This window comes from Puma concolor, chromosome F2 (genome assembly GCF_028749965.1).
Source record: "Puma concolor isolate L17-30 chromosome F2, mPumCon1.1.hap2, whole genome shotgun sequence".
Lineage (NCBI taxonomy): Eukaryota > Metazoa > Chordata > Mammalia > Carnivora > Felidae > Puma > Puma concolor.
In genome coordinates, this window is record NC_141684.1 from 31,821,298 (window position 1) to 31,841,228 (window position 19,931).

The 19,931-nt window shown below is 39.3% G+C and overlaps 1 protein-coding gene across 8 annotated transcripts in view; it reads right to left on the reverse strand.

Moving 5' to 3' along the window:
• The window catches only part of OXR1 (oxidation resistance 1), a 457,575-nt gene that overhangs the window by 73,217 nt on the left and 364,427 nt on the right, over positions 1–19,931 (reverse strand). For 2 of the 8 annotated variants that reach the window (XM_086696103.1, XM_086696102.1), the window contains exon 1: positions 2,344–2,654. The exons of 4 other annotated variants lie outside the window; for them this stretch is intronic. In XM_086696103.1, coding sequence (XP_086552229.1) covers positions 2,344–2,542 — 199 coding nt within the window. In that variant the 5' untranslated portion in view covers positions 2,543–2,654. Of the gene's footprint in view, positions 1–2,031; positions 2,140–2,343; positions 2,655–19,931 lie in introns of those variants that run through there. 2 more of the 8 variants (XM_086696106.1, XM_086696105.1) reach the window with 2 other exon arrangements.

The following is a 19,931-nucleotide window of genomic DNA, read 5'->3' on the forward strand; positions in this document are numbered from 1 at the left end:
ACATAGCTGATTTTATCAACTGAACACGAAATGGGGCAAGATCACTAACAACAAACGGGGTCCCGAAGTACATCCAATCTACAAGGGGTCTGTACAAGAAATACTGCTATAGTACATAGGAGACTTTAAAGAACTGAACGAAGGGTGAGAGACAAAAGGAACCTTAGGCAGCTGTTATAAACATCTGAAATAAAGGCAATCACAAACAGTAAGGGCAAAAGAAAACCTTCAGACTGACACTCATTCTGACACACACACACACACACACACACACACACACACACACAAACTCACAGAAAATAAAACAACCCCCTATATCCGAACTTGATTGGGAGTAGGCAGCTGCAAAAAAAGAGAGTTCTCATTTTAAGCAAGGCTAAGCAGAAACTAATAAAGCACAACCTATTTTTTTTTACCTGTATATACATGTGTTGCCTCTCAAAAGGAGTCAATCTAGGGAACTAAACTTACTCTAAAAATGATGTTCAAATTATTCCTGGGGCACTTATTTCTTGAACCGCCTTCAGAACCCCGTAGGCATAACTTCATAGATCCACAATGTTTTTTATACCCAAATGCTATTTTCTAGCTTTACCACCAGTCATTTTCACTAGTTGTGTTCTAAATGAAAAAGAGCTCTGAAATTGAGAACCTTGAGAATCATCTCATCAGCTTCATTTACAAACAAGAAAATATAGGCCCAAAGAGATTAAGTAAAATTTACAAATTCTTTCAGCAAGTTAATGACAGGCATACCTGCCCACCTAACTGTAGTCATAACTGGGACATCACAAGGCCTCGCCAACTTGTGTCAGAGATCTGGGGGCACCATAAATATTAAACAATGTGCCATGAGTTGATAAGGCAGCTTCAATACAAGAGGAATTTTGAAACTGCAGCTCTGAAGGAGAGTGTCAGCTATAGCAGTCTGCTCAATAAATGTTTTCCAATGAATGAATCGAATATATATGTTTAGGTTCATTAAAAATACCTATCATATTCCTTCCTGCTTAAGTTCCACCACATAGTTCTGAATTCTCCATCCATCTAGAGGTTGGTCACATATCAACTGTTTTCAACCAGGCAACTAAAGGCTCATTTTCAAACATTTTAAAATTTCAGTCCTCATCCTTGGTCCCACCTTTAGAATTCTGCATCTGGTTAACACTCTTCAAAGCACAAATAAAGTAGCCCCTTCTGCGTTTTCTAATTCCATAAACAGGAATTCTAAAGATAGGTTATGTAAAGTGAGAAAAAAAATATTTAAAGGGGCCATGCTAAAATTAAGATTTTAATATTCAAGTTTCTTCCAAGCTTCACTTACACACCTATACCCACAGATCTACAGATGTGTCCACCGTTTCACTGCTTTAAAACGAACACCAGAATGTGGAGTGTGGATAGATTTTATACTGAGTTCCTCTGTCCACTCTAAACTCTCGAGTGTTCCTAAGTTTACTCTCCTAACAGCAAAGTGCGTATTAAAACAACTAACAAAAACAAAATACAAATAACTAGGAGAGGCCTGCCACTTTATTTATTAACTTAGAGGAGGCCAATGACACTGGGGCAAGTTAACCATACGCAATACCTCTGCAGGGAGCGCTTTTTAAAATTCCATAAGGCAACAATATTGTGCCTCCGTGACCTTTTTTTTTTTTTTTTTCTTGAAAGAACGGCACGAAGCCATTATGACGAAAGAAAACTAACCTAAGAGCGGGTACAAGTGGTCACTGGGAAGAAAAAGTTTCTAAGTTCTGCCATCTCAAGACAACACGCACGCAGCCTTTCAAAGTACAGGACACAAAAATCAACTTAGGTTCCGGTGTCAATTACGCGTTTTCTCTTCCAAAGCTATTAGAAGTGCTGAAGTGAATCCTAACAGTTGACAAATATCAAATAAAAACACTGACTCAAACCAAAACCAAGCCAGGCACGGCGTTCTTAGCCATCTCAAAGACGAAAAACACTGGCAGGGTAATTGGTGCCGTAGTCCCCTCCCAGCGGGAGGGCAAGAAGGATGGCTCGTACGCTCGAAACGCTTGGCGGGGTAAGCACAGCCGAGTCAGGTGAAGAAAGCAGGAAGAGCAGAGCAGGAAAAGCTACGACGCACACAGAAAGTCTTCCGTCCCCGGAGCCGGGCGAGTCCTTCCCTCCTCGCCCCCTCCCTGCCTCCCGCCCGGGCACACCTGCCAACGCCCGGCCGCGCGACCCCCGCCCGCTCAGTTCGCGTCCGGCGCCAGCCGGGCCCGCGCACGCCCACCCCGAGCCCTGACCGCCGCCCCCACCCTCAGCCCCCAGCCCGGGTCGGCAGCGCGGGAGGCGAAGGAAGGCTGGGCTCACCAGGTCCCTCCGGGCTGGACGGCGCCGGGGGCCGGTGGGGCGGGGACCCGCACCCGGGGTCCCCCTGGGCGGGCTCCCTCAGGTAATCCTCGAAGCGCACCTGCCGGGCTTCGCCGCCACCGCCGAAGCCCCACAGGCGGTTGGCCGTGCCCCGCAGAAGGCGCCCGCTCTTCCCCGTGAAAGTGGTCAGGTAGTCCATGCCGCCGCGGGGCAGGGGCCGAGGAGGCCGGCGGTTTCTGCGGCGGCGGCAGCCACTGGGTGCGCGCCTGCCCGCCCCTGCGACCCGATCCGGGGGCGGTGGCTCCGCGCGCCTCACAGGAGGCGGGGAGGGGGAGGGGGCTGCCCCAGCTTGGCCTGGGGGCGGACCATCAGGAAACTACGCATCGGGGGGAGCAGAAGCTCACAAAAGTTTTTAAAAGTTTTTTTGGTGGCTCCCAAACGCCAAGTCAGGTAGGTCTTAACTTGTGAAGTAAGTGCATTCTCACTGGAACAGACGCAGGGACGAAAAACCCGCAGCTTTTAAGCAAGCCAGACCGGTTCTATCTGTTCCTCCACCCCCCCGCCGTCCGGCCCCAATGGAGTAGGCCTGCCCCGCCCTGCCCCGCCCCGCCCCGTCCGGACTCGACCGGACTTTCAGGACTGCTAGGGAAAGGGGAGGAGGGTGAGCCTTAGGGCCCTATGGCTGAGCTGGGGATAGAAACGGTCAAAATGGCCCAGGGGAGTCTTTGCTGGAGTTGCACAGAGTTTGGGAACGTAGGAGGGCCATGTCAAAAAGTTTGCGTGGGGGGGTGTAAAGAGGAGGGAAACAATTCACTTTAAACTTTTGCAGCTTGTAATTGGTGGGGGGGGGCGGGGTGGGGGTAGACAGGAAGAAGGGAAGGTTAATTTTAAAACATAAAATTTCAGTCATAGTTAAAATAAAACCAACCTAGAGAAAATGCTTCTTAGGAAGCATTATGAGACCATATTCGTAGAATAAGGTATTAATAGTCACGTGTTAAGTTCGTTGTAGCATTATGAACTGATGCTAGTTTGACATTCCATGAATCTGGTCCTTTAAAGCAAGGTAATTAAGGGCTTCAGTGTGCAACCTTATCCTCCTTTAGGCAAAGAAGGAGCAATGACTTTTGACACATTTACTACGTTTCCTGTGGGATCTGGTTATTCTCTTCCGTTCACATCTGTTTATATCACTTCTAGTTTTTCTCACGCATTAAATAAATAAACCCTCTTTTTTGGAATTACCAATTCATGTCTGTGAAGAAACGTTTTGAATTACTTAGGGGTTGAAGAGTTGATCATAGCAAATAATAGAGTCCAGAAAATCTTTAAGGAATTTAAGCTTTTTGCCAAACCATAAAGATGATTCCCTCCTCCCTTTTTCTAATTGATCTTTTTCCCACCATCACCATTTTCAGATTAAATTCTTACAGGAAAAACTTCACCATTCTAACAACAGTATCACCTTTATACCTGGTTAAAAATACAGAATGTTTGGGCTGTACCCCCCGAGTGTAATTCAGTGTTTGTGAGAAAGGACCCAGGAATCTGCATATCCAGCAATCATTCACGTGTTCAGAGGTGCTGCTTGGGAAAGCACTGCCTTCTGGACCTCCTATGGGACCCATGTGGTGGAATGGTAAGTGGCTCCTAGTTTTTCCGAGATTTCCATTTGATAAGGAAGCATTACCACCCTTAGCACCACTTGTAAAATCTCACAGAGGCTCAGTAAGCTTAAAAATTGCATTGGAATGACCTAAGTCAGAACCTAATTCTGATGAACTAAACTGAAATTCTTTTTCTAAGATACGTTTTACATCTTGAGATTTATCATTTAGTTTGTGATAATCATATCCAAAATAGTGTTTGAGTATTTTACACTTGATTAAATCTGCACTTTACATCCAACCTTAGCAGGAACCTGTACTCTACTAGATCAAATATAGGTGTACAGGCAGTTAACCCATGAATTTTTTCTGCTTCTGTTTCATGGAAACCTAGAACTGCAGGAGAAAAAATGTATAACCGTGATGGGCTTTACAAATTTTGATTTAAACACAACTAAGCCCTAATGTCTCCAAAATCCTTTTATTCATATAGTCTATCAGCTGCTTTTTTATTCTTCATATTTGTTGTCTGAACCATCACTATTCCCCTGAAGTTACTAAATTCATCATTACAAAATGTTACTGTGCCTTCTGTATGTAAAATCATAGGCCACCCAATATGAATACTCTCACTTTTCTTCCTTTTTTCTCTTCCATCTACAACAAGCTCATTTCCATTACTTTGCTTCAGAAGGAAGGAAGTCCTTACTCCTGTACATGCTGTTCCTTCTCCACATTAACTCTTGATCTTAGTCTGGTTTATGTTGTCTATGACTTGCCAGCCTTATTACTTCTCTCTTGTATTATTTTCTCTCTCCACTCTGGTTTCTTCCCCTTTGTCCCACCAGGATCACCCACATAAATCCTTTCCATCCTTAAAAAAAAAAAAAGTCTCTTTATACCATGCTTGCCTCATCCAGAAACCTTTGCCTCATTTAAAAATACCTTTATTGACATATGATTTACAAACCATATAATTCACCTGTTAAAAGTATACGATTCAACGGATGCTGTATAGTTTCACGGTTGTTAAACCATCACTAAAATCTAATTTATCAACATTTCTATCACCCCCCAAAAAGAAACCTCTTACCTATTTGCAGTCACTCCCCATTCCCACCCCCAGGACTTGATGACCACTAATCTACTATCTGTCTTTATGGATTTGCCTTTTATAGAGCTCATACATATGGAATTATATAATATCTGGTGTTTGGTGTCTGACTTCTATCACTTAGCATAATGTTTCTGAGACTTATACATGTTATAGCAAATAGTAGTATTTCATTCCTTTCTATTGCAAATAATATTCCATTGATGGATATATCAGATTTTATTTATCCATAAACTGATGAGCATTTGGATTATTCTCAGTTTTGGGCTATTATGTATAATGTTGCTATAAACATCTATGTGCAAATTTTTTTATGGATATATGTTTCATTTCCCTATATACACAATACTGTAAGCTTAAGTTCTGTAACATGATGATTTGATACAAGTATATATTGGAAAATGATCACCATTTTCCTCCATCAATGCACACAATTCTTTTTTATTTTTGGTGGTGAAAACATTGAAGATTTATTCTATTAGTAATACTCAAGCATATAATACACTATTGTTAACTATAGTCATCATGCTGTACATTGGATCCTCAGAACTTACTCATCTTAAAATTGGAAGTTTGTACCATCTGAACACCATCTCACCATTAACTCCAACCCCCATCTCCCCATCCCCCTGCGACCACTATTCTACTCTCTCTTTCTAAGAGTTCACCTGTTTTCAATTCTACATGTGAGATCATACAGTATTTGTCTTTCTTTGACTTCTGTTTCACTTAACATAGTGCCCTCAAGATCCATCCATGTTGTTGCAAATGACAGGATTTCCTTCTTTTTAAAGGACTAATATTCCTGTGTGTGTGTGTGTGTGTGTGTGTGTGTGTGTGTGTGTGTGTGTGTGTGTGTATCACATTTTCTTTATCCATTCATCCAATGATGGACATTTAGGTTTTTTCCATGTCCTGGCTATTGTGCCTAATGCTGCCCATGAACATGTGAGTGCAGATACCTCTTCAAGATGGTGATTTCATTTCCTTCAGATGCATACCCAGACATGAAATTGCTGGATCATATGATAGTTCTAGCTTTATTTTTTTGAGGGACCTACATACTGTTTTCCACAGTAGCTGTACTAATTTATATTCCTACCGGTAGTGCACATGTTTCCCTTTTGTCCAACAGCCTTGCCAACACTTCGTATCTCTTATTGTTTTGACCATAGTCATTTTCACTTTTGTGAGGTGTTATCTCACTATGCTTTTGATTTGCATTTTTCTGATGATTACTGATGTTACACATCTTTTTGTGTACCTGTTGGCCACTTGTATGTCTTCTTTAGAAAAATGTCTGGTCAGGTGTTTGCCTGTTTTAGCATTGGATTGTTTGATTTTTTGCTCTTGATTTTTATGACTTCCTTATATATTTGGATATTAACCCCTTATCAGATAAATGGTTTGCAAAGGTTTTCTCCTATTCCTTAGGTTGGGTTTTCATTTTATTTATGGTTTCTTTAGCTGTGCAGAAGCTTCTTAGTTTGATACCCTACTGGTTTATTTTTGCTTTTGTTGCACGCACTTTTGGTATCATATCCAAAAACATCATTGCTAAGACCAATGTCAAGGAGCTTTGTTCCTGTTCCCCCCCCACCAGGAGTTTTACAGTTTTAGGTTTTACGTTTGCATCATTAATCCATTTCTAGTCATTTTTTGTGTCTGACTTAAGGTAGGGATCCAATTTCATTCTTTCGCATATGAATATCCAGTTTTCCCAACACCATTTACTAAGGAAACTGTCCTTCGTTCATTGAGTATTCTTGGCTCCCTTATCAAATATTAGTTGACTATGTATGGGTGGTTTATTTCTGGGCTCTTGATTTTTTTTTAAGTTTATTTATTTTGAGAGAGAGCGAGTGAGTGGGAGAGGGACAGGGAGATAGGGAGAGAGGGAATCCCAGATAGGGTTGATGCTGTCAGCACAGAGCCCTGTGTGGGGCCCTACATGGGGCTCGAATCCACCAATCAAACCATGAGATCATGACCTGAGCCAAAATCAAGAGTCGGACTCTTAACTGACTATGCCACCCAGGTGCCCCCTGGGCCCTTGATTCTGTTCTGTTGATCTATGTGTCTGTTTTAATGGCAGTACTATACTGTTCTGATTACTATAGATTTGTATATAGTTTAAAATCAGGAAGTATGATGTGTCCAGTTTTCTTCTTCTTTCTCAGGATTGGCTATTTGGGGTCTTTGCAATTCCATATGAATTTTAGGATTGTTTTATTTTTATGAAAAATGCCACTGGACTTTAATAGGGATTGTATTGAAAATGTAGAACACTTTAGGTGGTAAAGGAATTTTAACAATATCATTCTAATACATGAACACAGACTACCTTTCCATTTAATTGGATCTTCAATTTCTTTCCTCAATGTCTTATAGTGTTCAGAGTTGATATCTTTCACCTTTTTGGTAAATTTATTGCTAAGTATTTTATGGTTTTTGATGCTGTTATAAATGGGATCATTTGCTTTATTTCTTTTTCAGATAGTTCATGGTTAGTCTATGTGAATGGAACTGCTTTTCTTTTTTTTTTTTTTTTAATTTTTTTTTTCAACATTTATTTATTTTTGGGACAGAGAGAGACAGAGCATGAACGGGGGAGGGGCAGAGAGAGAGGGAGACACAGAATCGGAAACAGGCTCCAGGCTCTGAGCCATCAGCCCAGAGCCTGACGCGGGGCTCGAACTCACAGACCGCGAAATCGTGACCTGGCTGAAGTCGGACCGACTGCGCCACCCAGGCGCCCCTGGAACTGCTTTTCTATATTGATTTGTATCCTGCAACTTTATGAAATTTATTAGTACTTACAGTATCTTCATGGAGTCTTTAAGATTTTCTATATATAAGATCATGTCATCTGCAAATAGAGACAATTTTATTTCTTTCATATTTGATTGCCTTTTATTTCTTTGTTTTGCCTAAATGCTCTGGCTAGAACTTCCAGGACTATGTTGAAAGGAGTGGTGAGAGTAGGCACCCTTGTCTTCTTCCTGATCTTAGAGGAAAATCTTTCAGGCTTTTACCACTGAGGGTGTTGTTAGCTGTGGACTTGATATGGCCTTTATTATGTTGAAGTACATTTCTTCCACACCCAATTTATTGAGAGTTTTTGCCATGATGGGAGACTGAATTTTGTCAATTATTTTTCAGCATCTACGTGATGATTGTGTGATTTTTATCTTTCTATTAATGTGCCATATAACATTTATTGATTTGCATATTTTAACCATTCTTGCATCTCAGGGTTAAATTCCCCTTGATCATGGTGTATGATCTTTCTAATATGCTACTGAATTTGGCTTGCTAGTATTTTGTTAAGAATTTTGCATCTCTAGTTATTAGAGATATTATCCTGTAGTTTTCTTTTCTTTTGGAGTCCTTATCTGGCTTTGGTACTAGGGTAATGCTGGCCTCATAAAATGAGTTTGGGAGTGTTCCCTCCTCTTCAATTTTTTGGAAAAGTTTAAGAACTGGTATTAATTCTTCTTCAAATGTTTGACAGAACTCTCCATTGAAACCATCTGGTCCTGGGCTTTTGTTTTTTGAGATGTTTTTGATTACTGATTCAGTCCCTTACTCATGTTTGGTCTGCTCAGATTTTCTACTTCATCATTCAATTTTAGTATGTTTCTAGGAATTTATCCATTTTTCCCAGGTAATCCAATTCTAGGCATATAATTGTTCAAACAGGTCTCTTAAGAACCTTCATGTTTGTGTGTTATCAGTTATAATGTCTCCTCTTTCATTTCCAAATTTATTTATAGCTGTTTACCCTTTTTTTCTTAGTCCAGCTAAACGTTTGTCACTTTTGAATTTGTCACTAAAGGTTTGTCTTTTCTATTGATTTTCTGGTCTCCATTTCATTTATCTGCTGTGATCTTTGTTAGTTCCTTCCAACTTTTGAACTAAATTTGTTCTTTTTCTAGTTCCTTGTGGTATAAAATCAGGTTATTTATTTGAGATCTTTCCTTTTCCTTAACTGTTTCTATAAAATTCCCTCTTAGTACTGACTTTGCTGTTCTAATAGTTTGGGTATGTTGTGTATTCCGATTTTTTTGTTTCAAGATACTTTTTGCTCTCCCCTTTGGCCCCCACTGGTTGGTTGTTCAGGAGTGTGTTGTTCAATTTCCAAATATTTACGAATTTTCCCTCCAGTTTTCTTCCTGTTACTGATTTCTAGTTTCATAAAATTGTGGTTGGGAAAGATATTTTGTATAATTTCAACCCTTTTAAATTTACTGAGACTTGTTTTGTGATCTACCATATGATCTATCCTGGAGAATGTTGCGTGTGCACTTGTGAAGAATGTGTATTCTGCTGCTGTTGGATGGAATGTTCTGTATATGTCAGGTCCATTTGGTTCAAAGTATAGTTTAAAACCAATATTTCCTGGTTGATTTTCTGTCTGGCTGATCCATCCATTGTTGAATGTGGGAGATCAAAGTTCCCTATTATTACTGTACTGTTATCTATTTCTCCCTTCATATCTCTTAATATTTTTTATTTATTTATTTGGAGAGAGAGAGAGAAAGAGAGCACACGCACTTGCATGAGCAGGAGAGGGGCAGAGAGAGAGAGCAAGAGAGAGGATCCCAAGCAGGCCCCCATGAACTGTGAGATCATGACCTAAGCTGAAATCAAAATTCAGATGCTCAACTGACTGAGCTACCCTGGCACCCCCCACATCTGTTAATATTTTTAAAAATATATTTAGACACTTCAGTATGGGTACATTTATGTTAATGATTATTATATTTTCTTTTTTTCATATTTATTTACATTTGAGAGAGGGAGGGAAAGGGGGGGGGCATAACAGAGAGAGATGGAGACAGAATCTGAAGCAGACTCCAGGCTCTAAACTGTCAGCACAGAGCCAGACGCAGGGCTCAAACTCACAAACCATGAGATCATGACCTGAGCCAAAGTCAGATGCTTAACCGACTGAGCCACCCAGGCGCCCCAGATTATTATATTTTCTTAATGAATTGACACTTTTGTCATTTTGTCAGGACGTTGTCTCTCATTACAGTTTTTGACTTAAAGTCTGTTTTGTCTACTCTAAGTATAGCTACCCTTGCTCTCTTTTGGTTTCCATTTGCAGGGAATATCCTTTTCCATCTCTTCACTTTTAGTCTATGTTGTTCCTGTAGCTAATGTGAGTCTCTTGTGGGTGGCATATACTTGCATTTCGTTGTTTTGTTTTTTGTTTTAAATCAGTTTAGTCACTCCATGCCTTTTGATTGGAGAATTTAAACATTTAAATTAACAGGTAAGAACGACTTGATAAGTAAAGGCTTACTGTTGCTATCTTAGAGTTTTCTGGCTGTCACTTAGTTCCTTTGTCCCTTTCTTCCTGTCTTCCTTTGTAAATGGATAGATTTCCATAGTGGTATGCTTTTATTTCCTTCTTTTTATCTTTTGAGTATCTTACTGTAGGTTTTTGCTTTGTGGTTACCATGAGTTTCACATAAAACATAACAGATTATTTTAAGTTGCTAATTTAAATAGCATGTAAAGACTCTACACTTTTACCCCCCCTCATTTTGTTTATGATATCCCAATTTTAAAATGTGAATCCAGTAATAAATTATTGTAGCCATACTTATTTTTAATACTTTTGTCCTTTAACCTTTTTATTAGGGATAAGTGATTAATACACCACTACATTACAGTATCAGAGTATTCTGAATTTAACTATATAATTATCTTTGCCAGTGTGTTTTATATTTTCATATGTTTCTGTGTTACAGTTAATATCCTTTCACATTTCAGTTTGAAGAACTCCTTTTGGCTTTTTTTTTTTTTTTTTTTTTTTTAGGGCAGATTTAGTTATGAACTCCTTCAGTTTTTATTTGTTTGGGAAAGTCTTTAACTTGCCTTATTTCTCAAGGACAGGTTGTTAATTCATGGAAATAACGTGATATGTACCTGGCAATTGTTTTATGTGATAGAAATGTCAGCACTCAAATTTCTGATGTGATAAACAGAATCACTGATAGAATCAATAAAGTGGACTGACACTAAACAAAGAGGTTTTGTAAGTGCTAAGAAACAAAGGAACGAATCTACTATTCACTTAGTATATCTGCATCTGCTAGTAAACCTAAAGCCTAACTTAGTGGATAGCCAAATTGGTTCCCCCTTAGTGCTTCTTTCTCCACTAAAAGGGTTTCACTAGCATTCAAACGTCCTATCATATGAGAAGCACCTGTGTCAAAATTACCACAGAAAGGAAGAGAAGGTTGTTTGGATACAATTTTGATCAAAACAATAAAAAGCATTTGATAAAGACTTAATTTAACAGAATAGGAAAGAACTTACTATCGATTAAAAACAAATTCCCCTCTAATAGATGCCAATCCGGAATATAATCATTACAAATCTTACTAAAAACCAAGTAACTTTTGCTCAATTTGAAAACTATCTAAAACGTGTTAACTACTACACTAGTCAGAAAACAAACAAACAAACAAAAACATATGTAGGTAATCAAATCAAGCAAGGACCTAGGAATAACATCATTGAAAATTATAACTGAAACTTAAGTCACAGTAACTCACATCAACTTGCCATATAATTATTTGAGGACTATAATCAAAGATTATAATTATGTAATTTCAGCTCCAAATATTCCATACCTGGAATGTGGCAGCTTCTGACTCTTGGATCAATTTCACTTAGCTCTTTGAAAAAATGCCAAGAGATATTACCATTTATAACCAAAGTTGTAGAAACTTACAAGGCTTTAAAAGTCTTTGGGATCAATGTCCAATCAAAATCCCCATAGAGGAATGTTATGTTATGAAGGCAAGTATTTGCAGTCTCTTTCCACTGCAGATTTCTTTTCATGTTTGTACTCTGTGTGAGATTGTAGTAGAGTGTTTATTTCTACAGGTGGGACTGTATGCATAGCCATGAAGTAGTCTACTCCTTGTCTCTATCTTTCTGGACTTTTCCTCTCTACCCTTGATCCACCTTTAATTCTATATTAGGTCTTTATATGTTGCTGCTTCTTATTTGTGTTTATTGAATAGAATTTTGATATTTCATGTTCTTAATCCACAAAGCTGATAAGTGAAACATGTGGATATGTAGTATGTTAAATGCTTTATTTTAATGTATTAATTTTAGTTATTAATATTAAATATTTTTTAATTAAATATTTTAAAGTTAGATAACAGTTATATTTTGGAGTGGTTTTAGGTTACAATGTATTAGAAATAACTTCCCTCTCTTTGTATTTTTTTAAATGTATTAGAAGAATGTAAATGCAAAAACAAAAAGAAAGAGCAAAATAATTTGGGAGAAACCTAAACCTGTTGTTAGTTATTACTTTTATGCCAATTGGCCAAAATGCTAATTTCCAGCTTCAACTTACAGCTGCTAACTAGTTAGTTTTGTTTTGTCTTTTTTTTCTTATTGATGGAGGAAAACTGAACCTTGGGCTCTATCAATACAAGAAAAAACAAAGTATGGCATTAAAAAGAGAACCTGCCTTTGGGGCACCTGGGTGGCTCAGTCTTTTGAGCATCCGACTTTGGACTTCAGGTCATGATCTCCGTCTGTGAGTTCGAGCCCCGCATTGGACTCTGTGCTGACAGCTCGGAGCCTGGATCCTGCTTTGGATTCTGTGTCTCCTCCTCTCTCTGCCCCTCCCCCACTTGTGCTCTGTCTCTCTCTCTCTCAAAAATAAACAAACATTAAAAAAAAAAAAAGAGAACCTGCCTACAAGTTCATCCATCTCTCTTAAAGAAAGTGCTAGGCAGCAATGCCAAGTTCGTTCGTATCAATATTCCACTTATTTCAGTCATGGTACACAAACAGCAAACTGATAAATGCTGAGCATGTTATTTGAAAGAAGAGAACCTACTCCTCTTCCCAAAGTGTATGGGGATTCCTTGACTCCCCATTTCCCCATCCCAAATAGCATTCGGGAGAGATGCTAATAATGCCAGGTGAACTCGCCAAAATTCTGGCAGCATATAGGAAGAGAAACCCACACTTGGATGGTCAATCTTTAAATGATCCAGCACTGACTAGATAGGCTTAATCTTCAAAAGAATCATGCACTGGCTATTTTCTCCCATGGCAGATCTACTCTTTTTTTTTTTTTTTTTTTTTTTTTAAATTTTTTTTTTCAACGTTTATTTATTTTTGGGACAGAGAGAGACAGAGCATGAACGGGGGAGGGGCAGAGAGACAGGGAGACACAGAATCGGAAACAGGCTCCAGGCTCCGAGCCATCAGCCCAGAGCCCGATGCGGGGCTCGAACTCACGGACCGCGAGATCGTGACCTGGCTGAAGTCGGACGCTTAACCGACTGCGCCACCCAGGCGCCCCGGCAGATCTACTCTTAAATCTTGCTTTTCTCAGAAAGCAGCAGACAGCAGTGTAAGAGCCGGCTCTATACAACCAACAGCATCAACAGCAGTGGCATGCAAACCATTTATTAAGTGAGGTGACAGACTGGTTGGCTGGCCTCTTTGGTCTACCCTACTGATTTTCTGGGAGGAAATTCTTAAAACATAAAGAGAAATTTTAGAACAATGTTTTTAGGCTCTGACTGAGCTGGTCCTGCTAACACACTGCATGATATATAAACACATATATTTATGTTTGCTCTGTATGTTGTGTGACGTGAAATCCCAGCTTCTAGTTTCTCCTCTTGAATCCAACTCCAACACCTGCAGCCAGGGCAATCTTAAATCCACAGATCGAATTGTTTTTCCTCAACTTTAAAAACACCCCTTGTTCACAGCGGCAGCTTCCTGTTGATAATGAGAATCAGCTGTGAAACCTTTTTCAAAATGCAAATTTCCCAACTATATCCCCTTGTGCTGGGTTCCAGGGTTGTGGGGTGGGGCTCAGGAGGCTACATTTTTTTATTATGAGCCATGTAAATTTCTTGGTTGTGAGCCATGTTTGAGATTTGCTCCTCCGTAGTTCTTCCAGGTGCTTCTGCATATTTAGCTCATGAGAATCGCACATTAACTTCTAAAATAAGGCCATACATAAGACTAGTTCTGGCAAAATACTGAGCAGAAGTGACGTAGGTGTTTTATCCTCACATGTGTAAAGAACACCCTCTGTCTAAACTGTAGGAAATGTTTTGCACTCCAGACTCCTCTGCCCCTGCCTCAGCAACCAAGGATACAGCTACTAGATGGTGACGCCATCTGCAACAGCCTAGATCCCTGAGAAACTCAGTGGATCAGAACTCCTCCTCCCTAACCTCAACCTGAACTGGACATGTAATATGGGCAAGAAATAGATCAAGAAATAGACACTTACTACAGCAAGCCACCCAGGTCTGGAAGTTCATTTGGTAGCATAAGCTTAGCCTACCTTGACTGATACAAGGGTATTGCAAATGCTTACTTTACATTTATCTTGATCACACATGCCAAATTAATATTGGTCCCACCCACTATCAAAAAGTAGAGCATTCCTGGGGCGCCTGGGTGGCTCAGTCGGTTGAGCGTCCGACTTCAGCTCAGGTCATGATCTCACGGTCCGCGAGTTCGAGCCCTGCGTCGGGCTCTGTGCTGACAGCTCAGAGCCTGGAGCCTGTTTCAGATTCTGTCTCCCTCTCTCTCTGACCCTCCCCCGTTCATGCTCTGTCTCTCTCTGTCTCAAAAATAAATAAATGTTAAAAAAATTTTTTTTTAAGTAGAGCATTCCTATGAAAACTTTCATAAGTCTTAAATGGTGTAAAGGAAAAAAAAATTACCATTAATTTATATGGGAAAAATTTTGAGCATTCCCAGAATAACCAAAAATATAACCTCTCTGGCTTTGCTGATATCTTAGGATGCATCCTGCCAATGGATGCACAAAATAAATCAAGATAAAGCACAGATGCTCACAGACACAGTTTGAAGCTACAGTGGCTTGATGCTGAGATGCTAAGTGTAGCTCCCTGGAAAGGAGCTTGGCGGGCCGCTCTCCCTGCTGGGGGATCTAGTGCCTCTGTAAAAGCTCGCGGCAAAACAAATGCTGAATGCTGTTTTCACCTTTGCCTTTTGTCCATACAAACCCTCTTTGGAATTTTTCTGGTTATTGAAAACAAGTGTTAATTAATGTAGGTAGGTCTCATGTAAAGGTGAAGTGATGTAACCTGAACTTTCACAAAGCGGGGGATGCCTGTATACTGAAGATTAGCTGATTTATGCCTCTCATGTCATTTTCATGTTCTGGTAAGTATTCTGAGGTTGCAAGACTATTAACTTCTTTGTCATTTCAAATATCCATGTGAGTAAGGTTTTTCTTGACATTACACAACCAAAAGCAAACAACCAAAACACAGTAAGTAGGATGCTGAGTCTCTGATGCTAGAAAGAATCCATCCATCATCTGTCATTCCCAATTTAAAACTGTAGTTTCATTTACAGCTTAATTCTCTCAAGACATGTCTTTATAATCAGAAAATATAAATTTGAACTTGTAAAATACGTGTATGCTCACAAAGTGCCATTTTTATGTTTTATATATTGGTTTTATGTAAAACTTTATTAGAAAAAGCTTGAAAAGAATTGCTTTTAGAACTACAAAGCATAAGTCTCAATTGCCTTGCGCATGGATGCCCTTAACATATTAATAGCAACCCTATTAGACCTGAGAGAGGCCTTGGTGTTTATCTACTTGAGCCTTTTATTTTTATTGATTTGTTAGCCAAGGCCCGGATTCATCAAGTGAGTCTCAGGGTCATACATTTGGATCAGAACACAGCCAGAAGAACCCAGGGTTTTCCTACAGAGAATGCTGCCACATAAAGTGCTCTATCTTTGGGATGAGCAATTATTTGTGACTCTCTCAATTTATCCAAACGTTTGTTGAAGTGGCATGATGTCCCATAAAGTGTTTTTCAGATGTGAAAGCTAGGGCAAACTATTGATTTATTTTTGAGATTTAGCTTTCTTATCTGTAAAATAAGAGCAAATAATGCCTATCTTATAGCTGTGCTGTGATTAGAAAGGAAATGTACAATGTTAGGCCTGTTGTTCTTTGGCCTTAAACGAATTTAGATTTATTACCTTCAGATAGCAGCCTATATTTCTAGATCAGGTATGGTCCATGGATCAAATCTGGCCTGGCACCTGTTTTTATACATTTGGTTTTATTGGGACATAGCCACACCAATTCATTTATGTTTTGTCTATGGCTGCTTTGGGGGCTATGACAGCAGAGATGACTTGTGACAGAGACCTTATGGCTCAAAAGCCTAAAATATTTACTCCCTTGCTATGTTCTGAAAAATTCTGCTGACCTGGGTTCTAGGTTGCTGAGATCATTTTGAAGCTCCTCTTGATTCTTTTATTGACAGTATCATTCCCTGTCTCTTTCACTGAGTCAGCCTCAGATTTGTCTCCATTCAGGCTGTTCATAAAAATGTTTATTGAGACGTGGGGAAGGAGAGGTCGAGGCACACCACAAGACGGCCTTCATGGCTGACAATGATTACCACTCACTGGACACAGTTACCTGAAGAAGTATGAGCCCGCTAACGTATAAAATCACCGAGTTCTCATTTATCAACAATGCTGTGTATTGGTTAAATGCGATTCTAATACGTAGAAGAAGAAGAGGTACAGACCCCTCTTTTATCCCCTCTCAAGTGCTTTCAAGCCTATGTTTTCCTATATCCTTCAACTCCACTTCAAATTTCAAATTTGAATTATTCATCTAGCTATAGTTTTTTTTGGCAGATCTCCTTTTATCTGGTAGAGACTGGTTAGCTGTCATCCAACCTCATTATTCTTCTTCCTGAGCACACTACATTTCCCAGCTGTCTTTCATTCAGGGGTGGCCAAGGAACTAAGTTCTAGCCAATGGAAGGATTGCAAAAGTCATGCATGCTACTTCCAGGCCTGGCCCACAAGAGCATTGGTGACCCTCCAATTGGTGACTTTTCCTTCTCATAGCCTGGAACCGGATGAGCATGGAGACCTGAGAAGCCATTTATTAAAGATGGCAGAGCCACAGAGAGAAAGAACCTAGGTCCCTGAATCCACCCTTAGAGGGCAGCCACCCATCACTAAAGAACACCAATTTTGGACTTGAACGTGAAATAAATTTTTATTGTATTTTAAGCCATTATATACGAATATAGATTTTTGCTATGAAAGAGTACAATTTTAACCAATACACTTATTATTACTATTATATTACTACCAAAATATCACATCCTAACAACTCCATTTTCTGGACCAACAAGCTACAATTCATGTAAAGTGGATGTGGGTTGTCTTTCACTATATTCTCACCTACCATGGCCTAAAAATGTCCATTTGACTGTTTTTGTTTTGAATTCTAATCGAGAAAAATAAAGCAAAATAGGCATTGCACTTGTTTTGGCTTTTAATAATTTGTTAAACAGTGCACATCTTCCTCAAAAAGGGAGCCTCACACTTCCTTCTTGTTCTCTTTTACTCTAGGACTTCCCTTTTCAACGGAATGACCCTAGTTAGCTAGTTTCTTTAGTATTTACAAAATCCCACTCCATGTTGGCCTTTCTGACCCTCTCTTTACAGTTTTATGCCATCCTTTTGTCCTTGGTAATATGTGCTTCCTACTTTCATCTCTTCTACGAGCGAAGCTCAGAGAACATCTTGTCAGGTCATGCTGCTTTCTCCTCATTTTGGTGTCACATTAACATTACTCATGCTTTGTTTGAACTTTTTTTGGAATGCCACCATCTTTCATGAAGGCCTTAGCTCTAGTCTTTGAAGTCAGATTAAAATGTCTTATTTGTTTATTATCTGTCTCTCCCTACTATCATTCAACAAGGACAGGGACTCCCTTTACTGCTTAGAACATGGCCTGGCACATAGTCGGCACACAGAATAATTATATTTGTTGAATGAATGAAATCATGTCCATGTTTTCTCTAAATCTAATCCTAACCCACTTTTCTACAACCTGAGAGTCAGATGTAATTAAGTCGAGCTTACTTCCTCTCTTCATTAACAAGGAATATCCATTTCCAATACTTTTCTCTCCAAGGGTGGTTCTCAGCCTTGGCTCCGCATTTAAGAATTCTTATGGAGCTTTTGAAAATCCCAATGCTCAGGCCATACTCCACATCAATAAAATCCAAACTTCTCACAGATAGGATACAAACATCATGGAGAATGCCCCGCGGGGAGATTTCAGTGTACAGCCAAGACTGAGAATCACTGTAGGGTTCCTGTCATTTTTGTAATACAGTCTTTTCTGTTAGTGAAAATCAAGTCCAGACATTAGTGAATATTATGACAGCATCGTGTGAGGGATTGTTAGTAATAATGAACATATATCGATTGTTTACTATGCCAGGCATCATAGTAAGAGTTTTTTCATACATTATTTCCTTTATATCTCACATCCGCTTTGCGAAGGAGGTTAATGAACACCCCCCTCCCCCTTTGCAAATACAGTTATGGGGTCAGAGAGGTTAAGGAAAACAATACTGTCATTTAGGTCAGTCAAGAGTCTCTCAGGTGTTTGCTCTTAACTTACTGATACTACAGCACAGGGGTTTTCAGTCATAGGCAATTTTGCCTCCCAGAAGGGTTTTTAGATTAAAATATAGGACTCCTGGTTAAATTTGAATTTCAGGAAAATGGTGAATAATTTTTTTAGTACAAGTCTATACCAAATGTTGCATGGGACATACCTAAACATTAAAAAGTTACTTGCTGTTTATCAGAAATTCAAATATGCCTGGGCATCTTCAATTTTCACTTGCTAAATGTGGCAACTCTACCCCCAGGGAACATTTAGCAATGTCTGGAATTATTTTGGGTTGTCAAACTGAGGGTGTACTACTGTCATCTAGTAGGTTGAGGCCACTACTGGCCACTAGTAGGTTGATGCTGTTTAAGATCTTGTAATGCTCAAGACAGCTGCCACAACAGAGAACCATCCAGCTTCAAATGTCACTAGTGACCAGGCTGAGAAGCCCAGATCTAGTGGATGTTGGGAAAGATTAAGCACTCCCGTAACATCATCATGCCTCTGGCAACGTTTATGGTCTGTCTTCAGAAAGCGTTATTTCATCCTGTATCTCACTACAATGGCATGTAAGATTCTTTTGCATTTACACTTTGGTAAGTTGTGCATGGAGATACCATGCACCTCTTTATCTCATTACAGAGGTGGGGGCAGTCTATTTCCACTTCCTGACATCTCTTTCTGTGCTTTCTCTTTCAGCCTCACATTTTCACTCACAGCTTCCAAATCTATGCGGTCCTAGTTAAGACACCCTACGCTCTGAAGCCCTCCTTGTACCAATTTGACTTAGCTGCAATTAGCACAGAGAAATCTGGGACTCAAAGAAAGGTGTGATAAAACCCCATATGGCCAAGGGAGAAGAGAGCTGCGTGCAAAATGGTTTATTGCTAATGGAATGATGCTTCTTTAGCTGGCAAATCTGTATGTTGTGAATGCCATTAGCATGATGGCAAGTTTTTGGTAACTTCTAAACTTGTACTACCTTGCAGATGTTTTTTCAGAACTTTAGCAAAAGAATATTGAAATGAATTTTATAAATGATTTATAAATGATTTTATAAATCATGCATATTAGCTTGTGAATAAATCTAAGTATATGTGCTTTATCATATACATATTTTCTTGTTTGAGTTTGGAATGTGTAAAAAGTATGTTGGGTATTCTTTCAAGTATTATGATCAAATATAGAGTGTATTTGGTACAAAGAGTTTTTAAGTGTTTCTTCAGGAATTTGAGTTTAAACATTGAATCATGGGCCAGAATTTGAATTTCAAAAGATTTAATTTGTTTTTCTCAGATGTAACTTTAATATACTCACTTTAGAGTATTTCTAAGAACTAATTTGCAAGGTAACAGTTGTCAAT